General features: G+C 31.7%; 1 protein-coding gene across 3 annotated transcripts; it reads right to left on the reverse strand.

Moving 5' to 3' along the window:
* Positions 1-849: 849 nt before the first annotated feature.
* meru lies at positions 850-22,809 on the reverse strand. 3 transcript variants are annotated; one of them, XM_075306238.1, is made up of 6 exons: positions 22,027-22,809; positions 17,863-17,918; positions 11,961-12,331; positions 7,339-7,492; positions 5,114-5,241; positions 850-1,996 (listed from the first exon to the last, which is right to left on the reverse strand). In XM_075306238.1, exons 3-6 carry the CDS (start codon positions 12,297-12,299, stop codon positions 1,058-1,060), a joined length of 1,560 nt encoding a protein of 519 aa, XP_075162353.1. In that variant the 5' UTR covers positions 12,300-12,331; positions 17,863-17,918; positions 22,027-22,809; the 3' UTR covers positions 850-1,057. The 3 variants fall into 3 exon arrangements, with proteins under 3 accessions (XP_075162353.1, XP_075162354.1, XP_075162352.1); XM_075306239.1 differs by having other exon boundaries at positions 17,863-17,930; XM_075306237.1 differs by lacking the exon at positions 17,863-17,918.
* Between the last annotated feature and the right edge of the window lie 2,015 nt (positions 22,810-24,824).

Raw genomic sequence — 24,824 nt, forward strand, 5'->3', positions numbered from 1 at the left:
CAAGACTAACTAGCGCAATTTACCAAATTTCACCACATACCTAATTTCAACCGGATCGGATGATTTTTGCTCCTCCAAGAGCTCCGGAGGTCAAATCTGGGGATCGGTTTAAATGGGGGTTAATTAAGACCGCTATGGACCAAGTTTCGCATGGTTGTTAGAGACCATATACTAACATCATGTACCAAATTTCAACCGGATCGGATGAATTTTTCTCCTCCAAGAGGCTCCGCAAACCAAATCTGAGCGTCGGTTTATATGGGGGCTATACGTAAAAGTGGTCCGATATAGCCCATTTGCAATACCATCCGATCTACATCAATAACAACTACTTGTGCCAAGTTTCAAGTCGATAGGTTGTTTCGTTCGGAAGTTAGCGTGATTTCAACAGACGGGCGGACGGACATGCTTAGATCGACTCAGAATTTCACCACGATCTAGAATATATATATATATATATATATATATATATATATATATATATATATATATATATATATATATATATATATATATATATATATATATATATATATATATATATATATATATATATATATATATATATATATATATATATATATATATATATATATATATATATATATATATATATATATATATATATATATATATATATATATATATATATATATATATATATATATATATATATATATATATATATATATATATATATATATATATATATATATATATATATATATATATATATATATATATATATACTTTATAGGGTCTTAGAGCAATATTTCGGTGTGTTACAAACGAATGACGAAATTAATATATCCCCCATCCTATGGTGGAGGGTATAAAAAAGACACATAATTTTATAATAATGTATACATAATGTACATTTATTTGGTATAAACCACTTCGAGTCGATTCTAAGAAGATAATGAAAAAGTAAACTTAACAAAAACATTTCCAAAGAAGCTTAAATCTAGATTGGCAATTTTGTGGACGGCATTTAACATCTTATGTACTGCATTGGATGTAATAATATTTACAATATCCAGATGGGAAACGGTGTCGATTAAACCAACATACTGGCATTATTGTCACAAAATTCATAAATATTGTCTACAAATAACATTTGATCGATGTTCAGAGGTTCAGGAGCGTCATTGGAGGCCACTGGTTTTAGGACATTGTCCAGGTTAGTGGGTATGCCGCAATCATTTCGATTGGATTCCAACGTTAGACGCTTCAGATTGTTAATGATTGATATATCCTGCTTAATTTCATTCTTAACCTCTAGGAGTTCATGTTCCGTACGAATGATTTCCCTGGCATAGGCTTCTATGTTATGCTGTATCTGCCCCACAGAAATTTCAAGATCTTTATCGGAGGCTGTGTACAGTTCATTTTGGAGCTTATACAATTTACATTTATTGGTGAGCTCTTTGGTGAGGGCATACTCTCTTTCATAGAGTTCGTTCATTTCGGCATTTTTTTGGGCCAATTTATTGCGCACCGAACTGCGTATGGTTGAGTCTTTACGTCTTCGTAGATAAGTACTACTGACTTCCATGTTGGGTATCTTATCATGTGATGGACGTTTATCTTTCCGTCTGCGGCTGGATCTACGCTTACGTTGAGAAGAACGACCCTCTGACAAGCGATATAGCTTTTCTTTATTGATTTTTGACTTGGCTTGTATTTCGGATTCTTCTTTCGAGGGTTTAATATTTGTATTGGTTTCTTCGATAATCGCACAATGGATTGCCATGTTTAAGGGTTGTATATCTAAGAGTTTGAAAGCTTTATTCCTATATTGTACATTTTCATCAGACGTAAGCTTTTGACATTGGTTAGATGACCTGGGTTGGTTTTTGGTTTTATGAGATTTCCTTTTACCCAAATTTAGTAGTTTCGATATATAATTTCTGATATTCGTCAGCGTGGTATTGTTGTTCTTAAATGCTTTGCTGGGATCCAGTATATCCTTATGGTGTTTTAAACTCAATCGAATCTGAAAGTAAAATAAGAACTTTATTGAATAACTTAAATCGAATATTATAATAGTAAAAAAACAGAAAATGTTGAAATGATTGGAACCTATAAAACAAATAACTTTATTGAGATTTTAATAGTTTCGATGCTGACTATGTTATTTTTACCAGAAAACAAAAAAGAACTTTTTGAGTTCAGGCAGGCCATCATTGTAACATCGTTTATGAGATCCGATATACGGATCTCTATAAAATTAAAATTATTATAATTATTATTAATTAAAATTTCATTATTTTAAAAAAAGGATATTGGATCCTTGATTTAATGTTCATTCAAATTAAGAAAACTTTTTATACTTTGAACTATTTGTAATAATTGGGGTTTTACTCATGTAAACAGCATCATTTTGTGGTTGCCAAAAGTGACATGATCTCATAGGAAAAATATTTTTTGTAAAAAGAAAATGATCACAGAAAACAATGTTATGTTCTTCACTTAAAAAATATTTACGTGGTATTAAAGATTACGCTATATATACATACATACTTACAAACGGAATGCAAAATCCTACGGTGGAGCGTATAAAAAGTTAACGAAGACTACACACTTTAATTATAATTACTCTACACTGCAAAAATATTTACGTGATATTAAAGATTATGCAATCTATATTTTAGGATGTGCAATTTTCAAAATATTAAGAACAAATTTCTTTAAAATGATGAAATTTTAATTAAAATAAAGATTATAATCTTTACTTCAATTTTAAAGTATTATGTCTTTGAACTAAGGCAAATTTTCCTTAAAGTAAATAAACAGTTTTTTGATTTAATGAAATCTTCCTTAAATTAATTGAAATATTGAATCTATAGATTTAAGATAAGAACGCCTCAAATATAGGCTAAGACTTATATTGAAGATTTAGCATCTTTGGTTTAAAGTTGTTTTTGAATTTATCTGTACATGAATTGCTTTATTAATATATCGTAAAAAGAGAATGAAAATTCGATAAAATAGATCTGTATCCAATTTTAATTTTTTTTTAATTAAGCCCCATCTTTGGCTCGGAATCAATACCAAAAACCTTAATGGAAGCTCAAAATTTTTGGATTTAAGTAAACTTTTTGAGTGTAGTTACAAGAAATTTGTCTGTTTTTAGATAAAAAAAAAAAACAAAAAAACAAAATACTATAAACATCATGTGAAATATAATACAATATAAATATTAGGATACCAAATTTATTTAAAATAAAGGTATTCTAATTAAAAGAAAGTTCATAATCCTTGTCTCAAAATTTTTTCGTTAAAGTTGTATGGCAAATTTTCTCAAATTTATAAGAAGAAGACTTTATATAAATTCTTCCTTTTAAATTTCCTATCCATAACAACAGAATATAAACTTTTCGTATTAATTATAGAAAATTTAGACTGTTTTTAGAAAATTTTAACTAAACAGTATATATCAGAATATCACGCCGAGATCACAAAAATAAGTAAATATTTTTCGACTAATTCAAGAAAATTTATTACATATAATTAATTTTTTCACTTGTTAAAGAAAATTTTGTAGATTGAAGAAAAAAATTGGAGTACAAAATTGCAGGAATGTCTTTAGTGCCATACAAGGTTCAAGATGGGCGCATTTGTAGTAAAATTTACAAATTTAAAGAAATAAAGAACTATGTTGTAAGATGTACGAATTTAGCAAATCTTTATGCTTCATTTGTATAATTTTCCCCCGTTTTTAGCTCATTTAACTAACGTACCCAAAAATTATTAAAGTAAAGGAAACTTTCTCCAAACAGAATAATTGCATGAACTAAAATGAAGTTAAATTGGCTTTAGTAAAATAGAAGGTTCAAATTTTTTTTGAGTGCGAATTCCTTAACAGAAAACGGGGCATAATTTTATACCTCCATATTAGAAAAGTTTCAATTTAGAAAATAAATTTTGGTTTGAAGTGAGACTCCATAATGGAGAATACATAAGATTCTGCCCCTGCTTACTATTTGTAGTTGAGCCTATGGCCATAAAAGTTTTATTGTATTTGGCCACACCCCAATTTCAAAAAATAAAAATCGATTTTCACTTAAACGAATTACCTAGTAAGGAAGTCGTTTATTGTAAATCTTCACAATATTATCAACCGTTATTAAAAAGGTTCGAATGGAATGTCTAGAATGGCTAGAATAGATCAAACATAATGTGCGTTAGGTTAAAGTTAGGTTAAAGTGGCAGCCCGATTAAGATTCAGGCTCACTTAGACTATTCAGTCCATTATGATAAAATGTGCGTTAGTTTTGCCACCATTGTGTTATTTTCAAAGTTAACCGATTTTTTTTTAAAGACAAATTAATAGCTGCTAACGTATATAAATAAGTATACACTGAAAAAACAGTGAACCGACCAGGAAGAAAACTTTTTGTTAATTTTAGAAAATTTTAACTAAACAGTATTACAAACGCTGGCTTCTCACCAATATCACAAAAATAAGTAAATATTTTTCAACAAATTCAAGAAAATTTATTAGACATAATTAACTTTTTGCACTTGTTAAAGAAAGTTTTGTAGTTTGAAGGAAATAATTGGAGTTCAAAATTGCAAGAATGTCTTTAGTGACATACGTAGTTCATGATTGACGCATTTGTAGTAAATTGTACAAATTTAAAGAAATAATAATGAACTATTTTGTGATAAATTCGAATTTAGTAAATCTTTATGCTTAATTTGTGTATAATTTTTTCCAGTTTTTTTGTTCATTTAATTAACGTACGCAAACAATTATTAGAATTAAGAAAACTTTCTCCAAACATAATAATTCCATAAACTAATATAAAGTTAAATTGGCTTTAGTGAAATAGAGAGTTCACTTTTTTTGAGTGTATGTTGTGGATGTTTGAATATGATTTGATGTACAGTTGAATATTATGATTCGCGTGAGGCGCCGATAAGTTGACTCTTCCTTTGATTCTATGGCTTTTTTTGTTTCGTTGATAGTCGCGAAATTATGCAATCACGGTAGAAAACTAACACGAACAGAGTGTTTGGTAAATTGCTAAATATTTGTTAAAGGCAAGTGTGTGTGTATGGTGTTTGTATTTAATGCCTAAATGTGTATGTGTACTACAAATATTACCTCATTGTGTACACGACTCCAGGCTTTCCACACCGGTAAAATCGCCATATTGCCATCGTAGCTGCGTTCGATACAGCGCCAACATTCCGTTATAACGTAATCGCTGTAGTCACGCGATGCTGTGCCATCTTTTGTTTTTGGTATGCATGTAGATGTGCGGACATAGTTGTATGTTTTTTGTTTTTGTTGTTTGATATATTGCAAATGTAGTTGTAGATATTTTTGTAGAACAGAAATGGCGCCATCATTTTTGGAAATATTAGCGGTCGAGGTAGGCACCGGAAGTACAGTCATCGAAATGAAAAAAAAAAGAAACAAAAACATAAGAAAGAATCCTTTAATTTCAAGTGAACTACATATGTATATAGATTTACAATAGCTACACCCAGAAAAAAGTGCCTTCGAAACTAAAGGTGGGTATTAAGTTCGAGTTTTTTCACTAAAGTGAAAACTAAATCAGTAAGAAAAGGCATAAAATTATACATATTTGTTGCACATTTTATTATAACTTGATGGGGAATAGCCCAGAGCAAGTTTTCACAAAGTTTGTATTCCTTAAAAAGTATTATTAAAGAAAAGTAATCGTGAAAAAATGGCAATTTTAGCGGCTAAACTCGAACTTAATACTCACCTTAAAGGAAAAAATTTTCATCAATATAGTTTATCCATTTTATTTCCATTAAGGTAAATTTTTGTGAAAAATAATACAATTTACTCGTTTCAGTAAAAAAATCCTAAACTGTAAGCAGTTAGGAATAGTTCATTAACTAGAATAAGGCATGGAATTTTACTCATACTATTTTCTTCGTTGGGTATAAGAATTTACTAATGAAAAAGAAAATTTTATTCACCGATAACAAAGCATTCGTAAAAATAAACAAAAACCGAACTAAAACCAAGTTTCCTCAAAATTAGTAAAATTTCTTATAAAATGATAATTGCGACTTCCTTTATAATAGAAAGTTTTTCATACATACGAACAACACTTGGCATAGAAAAATATTTTAGTTCATTCGTACCAAGAAGTATGCAATCCTTTCAAAACTTAAGGAAACACACTTGTTAGAATATAGGAAATTTTCCTAAATTTCTATTGTCTACCTGCAATCGATACCTGTCATCGTAATCGATGTGTTTGCGCGTGGGTGTAATCGATATGTTTGCGCGTGGGTTGTTTTTTTAGTTGGAATCGCGTTGTTGTGGTATACGGAGAGATTGTTAAAAAATAATATGGTAAAATAATACAATAAATAACAAATAAAATATATAAAATATTTGTTATTTTAAATTAGTGAGAAAAATTTTCGTTTTTAAAAATAAATCTATCAATGTTCGTGATAGTGTATAAAGGAAGAAAACACCAGCAGAATAATAACCCTTTCATTTGTCTTCATTTTGGAATCTTCAATTATCAGGTAATATTCAGTGACGCTAACCTTTTGCAACAAAAACGTTTTATGATTTTTTATATTTGTAGGTATTGAAATTGTAAAAGGAGGACAAAATCGTTAGGCAGCAACTTATTAAAAGTGAAAAGTACAAGAAGAAGAAAAAGTGCGTTTTACAGTTCATAATATCACACGGAAATTGGAAATAGTGGAATAATAAACTAATATTTCAAAGAGATTCGATGCTGTTGATTCTTAATAAATATATTCAATATATTAATAAAACATGTCTTTTATTGAAGATAAAATTGCTTAAAGAAATAAATAAAATTGTATTTAAAAACGAAGGTAAGCAGTTCTAATTATGAAGTAAAAGTTTTACCACAAATTTGTAAGATTTGTCGAAATGAATGAAAAAATTTCAATAAAATCATTCCATATATGAATTCAAATTAGTTAAATTTTTTCATTCTGTAGTATAGTGGTATATAAATATAGGAAAATGTTAACTAATATATGGAATGCATTATTCCTAATTTCTACGAAAATCACATCGTTCAAACAAATAAAAATGTCTTTGGCGCTATACGAAGTTCAACTTTCTTCACTATGAGTTCATTTTAACTTAAAGAAGGGGTCACTTTTTTCTGGGTGTATTATTGTCATTGTTACTGTTAAAATAATTGTATACATGTGATCTCACACATACACATTCATAACATGTATTTTATATTAAAATGTATAATCGAGACGTTTTAATCTGATTCTCTTCATATTTTTTGTTGTATGTGCGTTCAGATTCTATTGAAAGGGTAGCGAGATAGTTGTAGTATTCACCTTTTAAGCGTTGACAGTATTCATAATTGCCACAACGGATTTCATCATCAATCAGAGCTTTGATTATGTCATTGCAGGTTGTTTTATTGGTAACACCAGATACGTAACGTGGTTCATCGCCCAGCCATATTGTGATTTCCTTATGTCCTTGTTCCTGTAATAGAGAAATTATTTTACATTCCTGTTTTAGCACTCAATTGTAATTCACATATATTATTTATAATTTTATTTATATACGTACACTTCTCGAAATTTAAATAGGAGTCAAATAAAAAATAAGAACATTATTTTATGAATTTATTTCTATGTTGTGGGTTAGATTGTAAATGACTTAGTTGTATGAAAATATTCATGTTCATGGAGAGACAGAGAAAGACATTCTCTGTATTTTAAATATGGTCCTTTACACCCAAAATTAATAGTAGATCATGAAATTTAATTGATCACTGAAAAAACAAGCATGCCCGGTTCCAAAGATTTTGTCTTTACTATACAAATTTTGGTATTGATTCCGAGCCAAAGAAGCGCAGGATACAAGTAAGGATACTTTTAAGACACAATTCTCTTTTAAATTTGGGTTTTGTGTACTTGCTTCTAGGAAGCAAATTTTAATTTTTCGATTTTTCAGCGTTTTTTCTTCATATTCTATCAAAGTCCTTTAAAAACGAGTTAACGACAACTTTATTTTCCAAATTAAGACTCGACTTCCAGTAGAAATTATGGTATGTTTCAAGTAAAAAACGTCTTTAAAATAAAGTGTTGAGAAACATGTCCTATATTTGAACGATTTTGCTTTGTAGTCAAGATGCAAAAAGACAACAAATTTAAAGACAATTTCATTAAATTTAAAGAATTTTTCTGAATTATTAAAGTCAAGTTGACCTTGTCCCAAACATTTTTTCTTTCATATTATGATAAGCATTTTTAAGTGAAATGACTTAATTATAAGGACAATATCGGCTTTTGGACAAGGAAAAAACTTTATATTACAGAAATGCGTCTTCTATGCTAAGCAAAATTTGCATTCGTATTTTAAAGACATGAAATCTTTGACCTCACGACAATATTTTTTTCAGTGATTGTAGTTAAATTTTCCACAATGTTAGATTTTAATTATTTTTTTGTTTAATTTAAAGACATTAGTTTAAAATAAGAACACTGAAAAAAAGCATGCCCGGTTCCAAAGATTTAAACTATTGATTCTGAGCCAAAGAAGCGGGTAATTAAAGAAAGGATACATTTAAGACAAAACTTTCTTTTAAATTTGAATTTTATGTACTTGATACTAAGAAACAAATTTTATTTTATTTTTCATGTGCTATCAAAATCCTTTAAAAACGTGTTAATGACAAGTGTGATTTCCAAATTCAGACTTGACTTCAACTAGAAACTAAGCTAGGTTTGAAGTAACATACGTCTTTAAAATAAAGTGATGAAAAACATGAGCGCTTTTTTGCTTTGTAGTCAAGATACAAAAATCAACAAATTTAAGTCAAACAAAATTTTCTCGACTTTTGGTCAAGGAAAAAAACTTTATATCAGAGAAAGCAAAATTCGCATTCGCGTTTTCAGGACATGAAATCTTTGGCTTCACGCCAATTTTTTTCAGTAATATCAATGGAGATTAATTAATTGCATAATGAGAACAATGCAAAGAGCCCAACCAACTTGTCGTCTAGACATAAGTCTAGATAATACAGCCAAACGTTCCGAAAAGTAGGCATTGTTATGCAGATGATAAAAACAGCGGAGAGACACCTAGATTATAGTACGAATCTGCGTGCAGAAATGAAAACCAGACCGAAATGAGATCAATAGTAGAACATACAGTACGAATAGGAACCGTACTGTAATGGGAGAGGACTATCAGTGGTTACTCTGAATGCAGTATGATTAGCATCATTTGGACGTATAGTCATGTCGGAATAAAAGGAGGTTAGGTTAGGTGGCAGCCCGATATATCAGGCTCACTTAGACTATTCAGTCCATTGTTAAACTCAATGACAAGGCACCTCCTTTTTATAGCCGACTCCGAACGGCGTTCCACATTACAGTGAAACCACTTAGAGAAGCTTTGAAACCGTCAGAAATGTCACCAGCATTACTGAGGTGGGATAATCCACCGCTGAAAAACTTTTTGGTGTTCGGTCGAAGCAGGAATCGAACCCACGACCTTGTGTATGCAAGGCGGGCATGCTAACCATTGCACCACGGCGGCACCTAATGAATAAAAGGAAACGAAATAGCCAAAAAATTGGCGGCACCAGCCAGGTCGACTCAAGTGATAAACTTGAACACAAGGGTTCACGCTGGCTGAGTTAAATGAGTAGACGATGAGCGCACATAAAACAGCGTGGAGCAGAGACATCGTTGGAGGGACTCCATCTAAATATTAAAAAGTGGGATACTCTGCAGACAACATAAGGCTTTTAAACTATTGTTAATAATTGTCGGAGTCCAAGTATCAAGAAATGTGTTTTGAGAGAGCACCCACAGTAAAAAGGTTTTCTAAGTCATTTCATACGCAATGTGACATGCCGTTCGGACTCGTGTGTGAAAAGGAGGTCCATTGCCGTAGAAGTAGGCATACTCGTAGAATCGGGCGGATCCGATTGATATGAGAGATGTTCACCATCTGTGGTATGACAATGGACTGAATCAAAATCTAAGGGAGCCTGAAATAATTGTCTCTACACTTAACCTATGAAATTTTTGTGCTAGGATCACACCCACCTCGTTCAAATATCAGAAATTAATTTTAAATTTCTGAAAATTAAATCAATGACCACTGAATTTAACTTTTTAAAAGTAGAACAAGGGAGTTGTCTCTATCTCCGACCAGCTATAGAGATTGAATAGAGTAATCAAAACCGGTCGGTGAAAACCGATGGAGCGGTTTTTCGTTTTGCACCGATTGTAGGTTTTGTATAAAACCCCATTTTCGATGGACCGGTGGAACCTGTGTTTTTAATAACATAAAAACCGGGTTTCGGTTTTTTATTGTCAATGTAAACTGAAATTAGAAAACTTCCCAAATGTCTTGTCTGCGCACTCTTTTCTGAACCCTTCCAACATAGTACTCGTCCAAGCTGTCAAATAAAATAAGTTAATTTTTTAAAGAAATCCCAGAGATAATTCAATGAAATATAAACAATGTTCAATTAGGAGCGTATATTTTGTCAACAAAACCTATGACCTTACTTACGTTATTATTATTATACTTAAATTGGTGTACTTTTTTTGTAGAAAATGAGCTCTGTTTGCCATTATTTTTAAAAACAACGAAATGATCGTATTTAATATATCATTTAAGAAATATTCACAAAAAGCATATGAAACCTAAAAATAAAAAATCAACAAATTTAATATTTGTCTGCGGTATTGTTACCGCAATTAAAGCCAAGGAATTTAAGTTTTACATTACAACATTTGAGTATTTTTTCTTTCATTTATATTAAATTACGTGTTTTTACTACCTTTGGGAGAAACCGGTTGGGCCGGTTGTGCCGGTTATTTATTTTCTAAAGCACCGTCCACCGGTTATAAATAATGGTCAGGTTTTTTAGAAGCGAGAAATACCGACTTTCAAAAAAACCGGTTTTTTGATCACTCTAAGAGTGAAGCCGGCTAATCGTTACTTTTGGCCATTTGACGCCGTCGCCGATAATGTCGTCAAATATCAGTCGAAATTGAAAAATGGAACCTGAAAAATTGCTTATAATTATTCCTGCCAAAAAAACTATTTCCTCCATTCAAGCTAAACAGTACTATATTTCTATAATAACTTGGCAATAACCAAGCACAGAAGAGACGAATAAAATGTAAATTTGATTGTATGATTGGTTGTACAACTATTCTCATAGCGGTTCGGATTACTTCAATTTGATTTTATAGTACATAATGTTCCATTTTCTATCGGCTCAGTCGTTAAACTTCCGCCCCTGAAGGCATAGATTTAGTGTCAACCGCTGCTGAAAAAACGTGTCGGTTTCATTCTCTGATCACATATCGAAAAATCAAGGATCCTCTTTTACTTGTTTAACCTGCCCTTAGGTTAGGTTAGGTAACATATAGTGGCAGCTCGATATTTCAAGCTCACTTAGACTATTCAGTCCATTGTAATACCACAGTGGTGAACTTCTCTCTTATCACTGAGTGCTGCCCGATTCAATGTTAAGCTCAATGACAAGGCACCTCCTTTTTATAGCCGAGTCCGAACGGCGTTCCACAGTGCAGTGAAACCACTTAGAGAAGCTTTGAAACACTCAGAAATGTCACCAGCATTACTGAGGTGGGATAGTCCACCGCTGAAAGACTTTTTGGTGTTTGGTCGAACCTGGGTTTGAACCCACAATCCTGTGTATGCAAACCATTGGTGGATCCCTGCCGTTAGGGCCCTTCTAAATTGCAATAACTCCATAGATGTAAAGTAAGTATAATTTAACGAACGTCAGAATAGAACAAGGGACCAGGTATTGGTAAATCATATTGTAGCTGCATAATCTATTCCTAATTCCTAAGTGTAAATTTCAACTAAATCAAGAAGTTAAAAAAAGCGCACTCGGGAGGTCCAGATAGTTACTATATTTCATTTGTTTTAATTGTACATACGTGATACTTACAATTGTACTATTCACACCATACAAAGAAATCGAACGGCTTCGTTTGCTATGCCCGCTGCGATAACTTCCGCTGCGGTGATGTTTGCTTTTGTGATAATGATGTTTTTCCCTTTCCGTTTGTTCCCAATTACGTACAAAGTGGACATCTTGATGTTGCTGATGACTGTTGTTACCTGGGCCATGTTTGTTGTTGTTATTGTTATTATCCTTATCGTGATTGAATTTACTCTTTGGTGGCAATATGGGACTATAATGACTAATTTCTTCTGGTATATTAATCAACGAAGGACTAACATCAAGATTTTCATCGATAAGTGTGGAATTTTGTTGAGGTGCCATTTTAAGTTGTGTGTGTTAGTGAATGTGGCAATCTGTAAGCAAACATCAAAAAGAGGAAGAATTCCATGTAATTTTATCAAATGAATATTTTTTTTAATTCACTACTACATGCAGGTGATTAGCTCATACTTTTAATTTATTAGCGTAAAAATCATGCAAGTCCAATAATATTTTCACAACATCATATCAATGGTGGTCTGTGGCATTTCGAAAAAATTGACTGTCCAGTTTATGGTTGACGACTTTTCATCGCTTTTCCAAGTTCTTCGAAAGACGAGTCGCTGAAAAAATTGTGCATTTCCATGAAAAACTGTTTTCTTTCTCGTCACCCCATACATCACCCTCATTGCACTCCCACATAGCGGGCATACTTCAAACTTTCAAGGAGAAGAATAATGCCGCCGTAAAGTCGGAATATATTGTTTTTGTTGTTGTATGTGGCTAACGATCAATTTAGATTTGAACAAACGATAAAATAAATTACCAACCATACATATGAAATTTCCAGAAATGACGGAGTTTTTCTTTCATTTTTTGACAATACCTCTAGTCCTGGCCCTATTGTGCTATTGTGGGTGGGCCCCATGCATGTGTGCATGCATATACCCTTTAATTTTGTAAATGTGAACTTATGGAACACAAAAATGTTTTTTTTTTGCCACCAATTCAATTCCTATGGAATTCAAATGTTGTGTTTCCCTTTGTAAATAGAATGCATCAGGATGTCCATATTTAAATACACTACATGAAAGCAGCAGGTGTGTATGTATGTGTTCACATACATAAGAATGGGTCGATAATTTTTTGTTTTACCAAAATGAAAATAAATGTATAACGGCATTTTATGTAGCATAGATATACGCAATTTAGTTCATTAGCAGTATAAACAATAACTATGTTATATACATACAATGAAATGGTACTAACATCATATAGAATGGTGTAGTTAAAAATCAATAATTCTGGTTCTCTGTTTTTCTTGGAATTTTCAGGCAAGCAGAAGAATAAACCAAAGGCAAAAGTTCGGTACTTGTGATTTTGTTATTTGGGCTTCCTCCTTTCCTTGCCCGAAGTGTATTCCAAAACGTATCTTCTTCGATTTACTTGAAATTTAGATTGAACATAGACGGGGTTTTCTGAGGTTATTATAGAGTACTAGATTTTTTTTAACTAGTCGGGGAGATCAGAAGAATAAACCAAAGGCAAAAAATCTGATATTTTGAGAAATATGAAATTTTTGAGCAAATATGTACAAGACATACTGACTGTTTTACGAATTCGCAAAATTCTGAATTTTCTTCAAATTCTATTTTCAGAACCACTATGGTATTTAATACTAAATTTTTATACACCGTTCTTATGAATAAGGAATTTAAATGGGAGATAGATTTCGGCGAAAGATAGAAGTTATTGACAATTTTAAATTTTGTAAATTCGTAAACCAGAACATGAGTGATGTTCTTAGTAGACTGTTACCTGTCACTAATTCTTTTACGATAGCTCCTAGTTTACCTTTTTCTATTCCTTTCAGTTAAACTAAAACAGGTTTTAGTGTAATCGAGTTGAACAAATAGCAGACAATGTTTGTTATTTTGGCAAACTGTAACTGCTGTTTTAGGAGACTTTTCCGTTGCGCATACTTTTGACCGATTTTTAGAAAATGTTCTTTAAGTTAGCCGATTTTTTAATATAAAAGAACTGTAAACATCCGTTACTTAAAATGAGTCGAAAATCATAAACCAAAATGAAACTAAAGACATATAAGGATAGAATTAAAGGAAAAAAGTCGATTCATCGATTTTGAATTGATTTTTCTATCCTTATACTGAAAAAACAGTGAACCCACCAGGAAGAAAACTTTCGGTTAATTTTTAGAAAATTTTGAATATTTATAGAAAATTTTAACTAAACAGTATTACAAACGCTGGCATCACGCCGATGTCATTGAAATAAGTAAATATTTTTCGACAAATTCAAGAAAATCTAATAAACATAATTAAGTTTTTTCACTTGTTAAAGAAGAATTTGTAGTTTCAAGGTAAAAAATAGAGTTCAAAATTGCAAGAATGTCTTTAGTGACATACGAAGTTCGTGATGAACGCATTTGTAGTAAAATTTGCAAATTTACAGAAATACTGAACTATTTTGTGGAAGACACGAATTTAGTTAATCTTTATGCTTCGTTTGTGTATGTCTTTTTCCTCGGTTTTAATTAATTTAACTAACTTACGCAAAGAATTATTAGAGAAAAGGAAACTTTTTCCAAACATAATAATTCCATGAACTTAAATAAAGTTAAATTGGCTTTAGTGGAGTGGAGTGGAGTTCACTTTATTTTGAGTGTACACTCAATAAGCCCACCATGGAAGAAAATGTAGTTTTTTTTCAGAATTTTTTACAAAAATATTTTATTAATTGCAACATGATATAAACATGTTAATACACTGAAAAAAGTCCGTAGTTAAACCAACGCTAATTTTAACTTATATTTTTGTACGATTGCCAAAAATAGTAAACCAGGAAAATGTAATGCGGTGGTGTAATTTTTAACTTCAATTTACGATATTACTCTAAAATTAAAGAAAAAATCATTGTAACCAATTCATGACCATTTTAACCATACAGTAGTTCATTCTTACTATTTTGGGGAATCGTATGAAAATTTTCTTTCGCGTTAGCTCATATTGAACTTGTGTATACACTGAACTTTATACCCATGTTTAGTTCATTAAATGTTTTGAGACATACTTAACAACAGGAAAATTTCTTTCCTTAAAAAGAAAACAAATTTAACTAGAAACAAATAATTTTTTTGCAATAAGATGAGTTAAATTTAGCGTTATTTTAACTTCGGATTTTTCAGTGTATTTTTGTGTTATCAGCGCAATATGCGCGCAGTTCACACATAATTTTCTAAAATTAAACAAAGTTTTCTGCTTTTTGAGTGTGTAGTGATATATGGTATATTCAACGATTTTTTTTGTATTATTCTGATTCATTTAATTTCAATTTAAATCGACCAATTCTAATATACCCATACGAGCATGGAAGTTAATGTATGACCAGCTCTTTTGAATACATTGCAGGTATTGTTTTATTTCACCGGAAGTTAATAGTAAATTTTCTTTGGTGGAAGGCATATTTTTCAGAAGGTTGAATTATGAAAAATAAATGCAAGGAAGGATATCAAAACACTACCATCGCGTAAAAGTCTTGAAGAGTTTGTAAGTATGTGTAAACTAGCATGAATTCAATATCTATGGCTGGTGAAAACGCGGACTTATGTAATTCACAGAGTGAATATTAAATAAGGGTTTGTGGAATTATTTTTTTTTCATGAGCTAAGGAATGATTTGTGAAAGTCCAACAAAAAAATTACAGTGATTTAGTCGACTTGAAATGTTGCATTTCGGTATGGCAGTTCTTCAAATTTATTATCTTTAGGTCATATATATAAAAGTTGAGTTAATCCTCTTCGTTGGTTTTATACGAATGTCGAAAATAAATTAATTATTAACGTACGGAAGTTCGTCTTTGCTGAATTTCCTTCAAAAAAGAGATCCCTGAAATTGCCTGGATTTTGCCTCATTTTTCCTAGAATTAAGTGGTGGAATTACATGCAATTCTTCATCATAATATTTTAAATAAAATAATTTTTAATGGGTTCTAACTAGAGGTATGCACGTGGCACGAATTTGTCGTGACTCACGCGTGAGGTGTGAGTCAAGCTGAATTTTCACGTGAGGTAGTTTATTGTTCATTGTAGAGATAATTATTAACAGATAGTTATGGCTATAGCCATGAGCACACAAGCAACCCATACAGTGAAGCTGTTCTATTTATAGTCCACATTGTAGGGTATACAAACCCCAAGTTGAAGAACTTTATTTAAAGGAAACAAACCAGTATAGTAGTTCCTCTTCTACAAATGATGTACCAAATACAACTTTTGTAAACGGAAATAATGTAATTTTACATATTTTCCAAAATTGCTCGTAAGTTTTCGAAAGGATATTCAGCATTACATACAACTATACTACATTTTTATTATGAAACTTCAAACTGTGCATTATTTAAGACATAAAGTCAGAAAAGAACAGTGCTTGATATAAACGAAACAAAAATACAATTTGGTAAGAATTTTTTTGGTGATAAAGCTTTGAACTTTTCAAAGTAATTCAAAATATTGTAATAAAACAACAACATTTGCGATACCCGTTTACAAACCGGGTTTCTTTACGTATATTTTAAGCCAAATTTATTGTATTTTTTTCCACGATGAGTATGAGGTTGTAAAATGAGTTAATTAAATAAAAATAAATTAATAAAAAATAAAATTTTTTTACATAAATGTAGTACACAAATTTATTTCATTTTATTTTATTTGAATTTCATAAAAATAGAGCATAATTTTCTAAATATTTTTTTATGTTGTACTGAATTTGTGAGCTAAATAACGATGAAAAATTTTCATATTTTTATGAAAATATCATTTTTTCGTCTTGCAATTCATAAAAAATTCTACATTGGTTGCTGCTTTGGTTTTATAAAATACAAAATCGGTAACAAAATTTGAACTATCAATACAAATTAGATAAATATTTTTATCAACATTTTATGAGGCGTATGTTCTGTGTACAACTTTATGTAATACACTGAAAAAAAGCATGACCCGTTTCAAAGATTATGTCTTTACTTTAAAAATGTTGGTATTGATTCTGAGCCAAAGAAGCGGAGGATACTTTTAAGACACAATTCGCTTTTAAATGTAAGTTTTGTGTTATTGCTTCTAAGAAGCAAATTTTAATTTTTCGTTTTTTCAGCTTTTTACCTTCATATGCTATCACAACGACAACATTATTTTCCAAATTCAGACTCGACTTCCAGTGGAAATTATGCTATGTTTTAAGTAAAAACTTCTTTAAAATACAGTGTTGAAAAACATGTCCTATTTTTGAACGATTTTTTGCTTTGTAGTCAAGATGCAAAAAGACAACAAATTTAAAGACAATTTCATTAATTTTAAAGAATTTTTCTGAATTTTCAAAATCAAGTTAACCTTACCCCAAAAAATTTGTCTTTCATGTTATGATACCCATTTTTAAGTCAAATCACTTAATTATAAGGACAATACGACTTCATTGAAAAGTTTATCGACTTTTGGGCAAAGAAAATAACTTTATATTAGAGAAACGCGTCTTTTATGCTAAGCAAAATTTGCATTCGTATTTTAAGGACATGAAATTTTTGGCCTCACGACAATATTTTTTTCAGTGTAATTCATTTGAAATGCAATAAGCAATTGATTTGTCTTGATTTGAACATTAATTAAATTAAAACGAATCCACTAGGTCATCAACTTCTGGGACAACAAATATCAAGTTGACTATCGCTACACATTGTCTTTGGTAAACGAATATTTAACGTTCAATACATTTAAATGCAAACATGACTTCAACTAGGATTTGCATGTCCTCCAATCGTTGTCGTTCAAATAATTGATAAATGCTTAGTGATTTATGAATGTAGTTCAGACTAATATGTATTTAGATATGAAAATTACCTTGGGGAAATAAACATTGGAGTTTGAAATTGCGTATCTGGCCTACAGAAACTTATCTAAAAGAAAAACTAAAGTTATATTAGATACACAGGAAAAAGTCCGTTATTAAACTGATGCTAAAATTAACCCTCTAATGCCCAAGCCCGCCTTTAGGCGGTCTTCATTTAATAAGGAATCTTTTAGTAAAACACACCTTAAAACAACAAAAATGGGTAAAATAAAAAGAAAACTTAGTTAATACTGTTCAAGAGGCTTTGCAGCATATACTGAATTTTACCATATAAATTTTTCTTGTTTAGTTTTCTTGCTTTCGTGTCGTTAACATTGAAAATTTAATCAGCTGGCAAAAAAATTGGGGCATTAGAGGGTTAACTTATATTTATTGCAAACAATTTAATTCGGTTTAGTTAATTTTTAAAATTTTTTAAGAAATTTTATCAGCCCAATGAAGTTTTTTTTTATATCAAATATGTCTCAAACATTTTATGAACTAAATTCAACGACCACACAAATAAGTTCAATGCTAATTAAAGTAGATTATATTCGCATATTTCACAAATATAGTAATAATGAACTACGGCGCGTTTATTATTATAATGATATGGCGCCAATGAAACCGGGGTGTCCAAATAACTGTTGTTTTTTTAAATGTCGGTTTTCGGTTTATCCGAAAATCCCATGTTTTTTTTACCGGTTTTCCGGTTTTTATTTTGCACAAATCCGGTTAACCGATTAAACCCAAAAAATTGAAATTAGTGAAAATGAGTTTTAAACCCTGATTTCATTCTATTAAATAGAGAATTAACAATTCAGTGTAATAAAATGAACATTGTAAAACAAACTTATGATAAATTCGTACAGTATTTTTAGTGCGATAGAAAAACTTAATGTCGTAAAGGTGGTCCCTTTGCAAGTATTTTTTGTTTTTTAAATAAACGTTTATCCATCATGAGGTAGGTGCGTCTTCAGTGTATTGACTGAAAGCAAATATTTCTTTTGTGTGGGCGAAATTTTGGAAAAAACGACGTTTCCTTTGGCTTTGAAAGTAAATAAAAATAAATTGAGACAATCGTCAAAGCCCTTCTAATAAATTAGGGTTTATTTGCACTCCAAAAAAAAGGACTTTACAACAAAGCAAAATTTCGCTTGACTAAAATTTCGTTCCGGAAGAAAGTATTTTTTCAGTTTTACGAAAAATGCGAAATCGAAGTAGAGGGACTGTTATAGTAAGATATTTTTTTGTGCTACTTTGTGAAAATGAGCTGTAAGTAGTCGGTTGTTTCTGGTCTTCTGTACCTCATTATAAAAAAGTTCAATTTTCGGAAGAAAGATAAATAGAAATTTCATCAAAATTTAGAAACCCGGTTTTCGCGTTTAATCGAATATGCAAATTTTCGGTTTGGGTAATCCGATTAACTGGTATCGGTTTTGGACACCCTAGTTGAAAGCAGGGCTGTGGAGTGGGAGTCGTAAAAATTTAGTTCGAATCCGACTCCGTTTAAAATAAATTGTTTAAAGTACTTCACTTGTTTGTAACTAAATAAATTTTTAATTTATTTTCTTTTTATTCGACCTTTATCAATTTTTTACTCAAATTAGATTCCATTCCATTCAATCAATGAACGGTATGACTGTAATAAACGTATGACGAAAATTGGCCATATCGGATAATTTTGTGACATAGCAATCACTTATAAACCGATCTTCCGTTTCTTGAGCGCACAGAAGCCTCCACATTCATTCGGTTTGACCAAAATTTGGATCGTGGGTTTAGATTTAAGTACATACAATATGAACCTTTTAAGTAGTTACCAAGAAAATTGATGGATTTGAGATTGTACTAAACACTTTGGTCTACACAGTGATGAAGGGTATAATATAGTCGGCCCCGCCCGACTTTAGACTTTCGTTACTCGATTTTTACTAATATTATGCTCCGCGCCGGCGAATCTGACGATTCGAATTTTAAGTCTAAAGAATTGTTAGGAGTCTAAAAATGTTGTCCAAATCGTTTCAGATTTAAATGTATGCATATGGGAACATATGTTATTCCTTTATATAGTAGTCAACATATTTGAAGCATCATCTAAAATATAGATCTACAAAGTGGTGCTGGGTATAATGTAGTCGGCCTCGCACGAATTTCCTTACTTTCCTTAATTGTTTTTCACTAAAATTGTGTTTCGTCCCAGTACGTTACATTTAAATTTTAAGTGCAGAGATTGTGTAGAAGTGTAAACAATTTTGTCCAAATCGGTTCAGGTTCGAATTCATGCATATAGGAATATAAACCTTTATATAGTTCATAACAAATTTGAAGGATTTGAGATGGATATCAATAATTTTGGTCCACAATATGATGATGGGTATGATACAATCAGGCCCGCACGACTTTAGACTTTCATTATTTGTTTACTTGTTGTTTGTATATACTGTAGACTGTTGGTATCTGCTCATATTGTGATGGGTCTCTATGTCGTAATTTAATTTATTAAATATAGGAGTCACTTTTCCTTAAATTTGAGCTATAGAGTTCAATTGGCATCAACTATGAAATTTAGATCTCTTTTGCATACATAAATAAATAAGATAATTTATATCGATCCGTTTATGGTAACCTCGACTAAATTACAAATTAGTGGTATTAAAATGAGTCGACTCTGGAGTCGGGGTTGATGAAAAATGTCGAGCAAAATTAGCAGAGCTTCACAGCCATGGTTGAAACATGCCTAAATTTATACTTGAAGTCGAGCCAGAGCTTGGAATTTTATTTATATGTTTATGAAGGACTATAATAGCACATGATGAAAAAAAAAAACAGAAACACAATTTAAACTTTGTTTCCCAGTAGCAAGTACGAAAAATTCAAATTGAAATGAAAATTGCGTCCTAAATGTATCATTAGTAAAATTTTCTATGAAATAATCTAAGTGAAGACAAAATCTCTGGAACATCAAGAGTAATTAATTAGGAGGAATTTTCAAAAATGTTTGCTGAGAATCATTATAAGCAAAATTTCGCAAGTTTAAGGGATATATTGGTCTAAATATATACTATATGGGAGATACAGAGAAACCTCCCAAACTTGGATACTCTGAAAAGCGTTTGCTATATTATCACATTAAAATAAATCTTTTATAAGTGGCCAATCCCCAAAAAATGTACACAAAAAAAAGCATGCCCGGTATTGATTCCGAGCCAAAGAAGTAAGGATACATTTAAGACACAAATGTTCCCAAAACAAACAAATTTTAATTCAATCGTTTTTTTCAGCTTTTTTTCGTGTGCTTTCCAAGTTCTTTAAAAATGTGATAAAGACAACTTAAATTTCAAAATTCAATTTAAGTAGAAATTATGCTATGTTTCAAGGAAAAAACGTCCTTAAAATAACGTATTGAAAAACATCTCCTATGTTTGAACGCTTTTTTGATTTGAAGGCAAGATATTTTAATTATTAAAGTCAATTGACCTTAGTTCACTTAAGTTGAATGTCTAAAGGCAAACCGTTTATTGACTCTTTGTGAAGAAAAAAAACTTACTATAAGAGAAATGCGTCTTTTATGTCTTTGTCCTCACGATAATATTTTTTTCAGCGTAGGCGGCCTGACACTGCAAGAGACATTTCACTGCAAATTCAAATTTGGTCAGAGTTTTACAAAACTTAATGACGTTAATTTTGTGCCAAACAATAGGTGAGCCCCAGTACCAAATTCTATTCGAATGATTGGGGTTTGTTTTAAGAGAAAATGAACTGATCTCCATTAAAAACCGACAGAGGGACAGTCAGAAATCGCTATATCTTAGAATTTCATTGTGAGGACGAATATATAAGGGAATGGAAAATTTATAATACCCTTCACTACAATGGAGGATACAAAATAGGGGCCAATGTGAATAAAATTATGATCAACTTCTATTAGAAAATCTTCAAAGTTTAATACGTTTCGTAAACGTTTGCAGTGATGTAAGACCAGCATTAACATTTGACACCCAAAGAACCACAGAATTAGCTAAAAAACAACTGTGAATTCTCCCAGTGCCAAGAGCTAACACAGACCATTGAGAGCACTCCAATATATTACACAACACACACACACAAAATGTGATATCCTTCATAAAAGAGAAATTTTAATAAGAATCCTTAAAATTCATATAGGAACTTACATCTTCAATATGATGTCCTCTCAGGCTGCTAGTGATATTTTTTGCACTTTTACTTCCGCTTCAAATGGAAAAGCGATCTCAAGAACAAAACACTTTTGAAGTTGTTGAGAATTGAATTGAAAATGTTTTTGTTTTTTTGAAAAAATTAAAAAAATAAAATCAAAAAATTAAAAAAAAAAACTATTGGACACTTTTTCAAATCATTGGCATTGAGAATTGGCACTGCTTCACACTGAATCTGATTGTTTGTTAGCGTAGCGTTCGTATCTGTCTACTTTGGATCCTGGCTAATGGAAAGCATGTTAATCCTTTGAGCTTTCATTCTCGACTACTTTTCAAATTTGAATTTCTGTTGCGATTTCAGCACTAGCCAGCCATACGTACTAACTGACTGACTGCTAGATGCTAGGCGTCATTAGTATCCGCAGTGAGCTAATGGCTGATTGTTAGCTGCTGATGTTGTTTTTGTCCGCTTTCTAATGAAAACGTTCACTCAACCAGAGTCTATCTCTGTTTAGCAAAATGCATTAGCCAAACTAAAGCTGTGTTTTATGCTGTTCCACAGGACACTTTTTTGCCCATAGGTGGGAAGCAGGAGTATATGTAAATAGTTCTCGGAATTGTTGGCTATACAAAGTCGAATATGTGAGTTCGAGTTGTTGGCACCCGAGTTATGGTTTTCTTAGTTTTTTCGCTGTCGGTCGTTTGGCTCGTTACTAGGGCAACTGATTACTAAACACTAGACACAGGAGTCGCGAGCTCTATCAAATTTTGTAACGCACAGTATCCTTGACGACGAATGACTAACTTGTAGTTTATTTGTTACCACAAAACTTAAGTTAGAACACCATCGAATTGATATGAAATGGACAAGAAGTGGGAAAAAAGAGAAATACTCCCTAGCAGAAGAACCTGTCGTTGGCACCTTACGCCCGTCTGTCCATCCATCCATCAGCATGGTGCGGTGGTGCCTTTCTTTCATAGGGGTAAGTTTTCGGTTGTGAAGGTGTGTGTCGACACGAATAGTGGTGCTATTAACCTGGTTGGTATGACAATGGCATTGCATGTGGTAGTAGTTGTAATAGCAGTGGTAGAAGCAGCACGCCAACATCGATGGCATGTGATAGTGGTGCCAACAAGAACCAAAATATGTACTCACGCTTCCATACAGAAGGAAGGAACACTTGATGTCATCATTAGTGTCCCTGTTGAATAGTTTCGAAACCGGGTTTAATCTTTATGTCGGTTATGTAAATGGAAAATAAAATATATTTTGGTATATAATAAATGATTCCAGGATCTAGGATTGTGGTGCAATAGTTAGAGTATTGGATTTTATAGTCCATTGAGAAGAGATCTTCTCTGTTCTCGATGAGTGTTGTCCGATTCTATATGCAGCTAAATTACCAGATCCGAACACCAGCGTGACGGAGTGTCACGATGGTGTTATTTGCTCTTACAGAAACTAATTTACGTTAAAAGCGAATTTCATTTGTCTAAAATTTCGGAATGTTTGCCGCTTTGAAGAAGTATGAAATAACTGGCCCATTATTTGCAGTACGAAAGTATCATTGATATACGAGTGTGGTCCCATAAGTACTTTGTCTCAACTGCTGATGAAGTAGTATCCGAATAGAAAGTTACTACCGAATAGTTTTTTGTTATTATTTGTTATTAACAAGTAAGTTGTAGGTAGATCCATTTTTTGTTTTTGTGTCACCTGTGGAAGCAGAATTCTGTGACTATACCCATTAGAGAGGGTCACGAAAAAGTTTTGTAGCATATTCGAAGACAATTTCAGAACACCAAAACTTTTTTTCCGTGTACCCTACGACCCCCCGAAATACAATTTATTGTGCTGTGTCGTCATTTGAAGTCCGATCGGAAAGAACGCATATCGTTGTTCGTGATTGATCAGGGGCTATATTTCGTGCATTGGTCATTTTTGACTCCGACGTCAAATTTGATTTTTAATTTTTTATTTCGCTTCGTATACTCCTACGATGCCCATTTCTGATAACCATTATAAAGATCTTAACAAAATATGAAACTTTTGCTTTTGAAGTATTTACTTATATTCATAAACAAAAAAGTTACAGAGATTTTTAAAAGTCAATATTATTATACCCCCATGATGATGGGGGTATAATAAGTTTGTCATTCCGTTTGTAACATATCGAAATATCGATTTCCGACTATATAAAGTATATATATTCTTGATCAGGGAGAAATTCTAAGGCGATATAACGATGTCCGTCTGTCTGTCTGGATGTCTGTTGTAATCACGCTACAGCCTTCAATAATAAAGCTATTTTGCTTAATTTTTGCACAAACTCGTTTTTTGGTCAATTTCGAAGATGAGCTATTTCGGACCATGTTTTGGTATAGCTCCCATATAAATCGACACCCTGATTTGGGGTCTTGGACTTCTAGAAACAGTATTTTCAATCCGATTTTCCTGAAATTGGAAATCTAGAGGTATTTTAGGACCATAAATAAGTGTGCTGGAAATGGTGCCTATCGGTTCATGTTTTGGTATAGCCCCCATATAAACCGACCCCCCTATTTGGGGTCTTGGGCTTCTAGAAGCCGTATTTTCTATCCGATTTACCTGAAATTGGAAACCTAGAGGTATTTTAGAACCATAAATAAATGTGCCGAAAATAATGCCTATCGGTCCATGTTTTGGTATATGCCCCATATAGACCGATCTCCCGATTTTACTTCTTGGGCTTCTAGAAACCTTATTTTCAATCCGATTTTCCTAAAATTCGATTTTACTTCTTGAACTTCTCGAA

This window comes from Haematobia irritans, chromosome 4 (genome assembly GCF_050003625.1).
Source record: "Haematobia irritans isolate KBUSLIRL chromosome 4, ASM5000362v1, whole genome shotgun sequence".
In the NCBI taxonomy this organism is placed as follows: Eukaryota; Metazoa; Arthropoda; class Insecta; order Diptera; family Muscidae; genus Haematobia; species Haematobia irritans.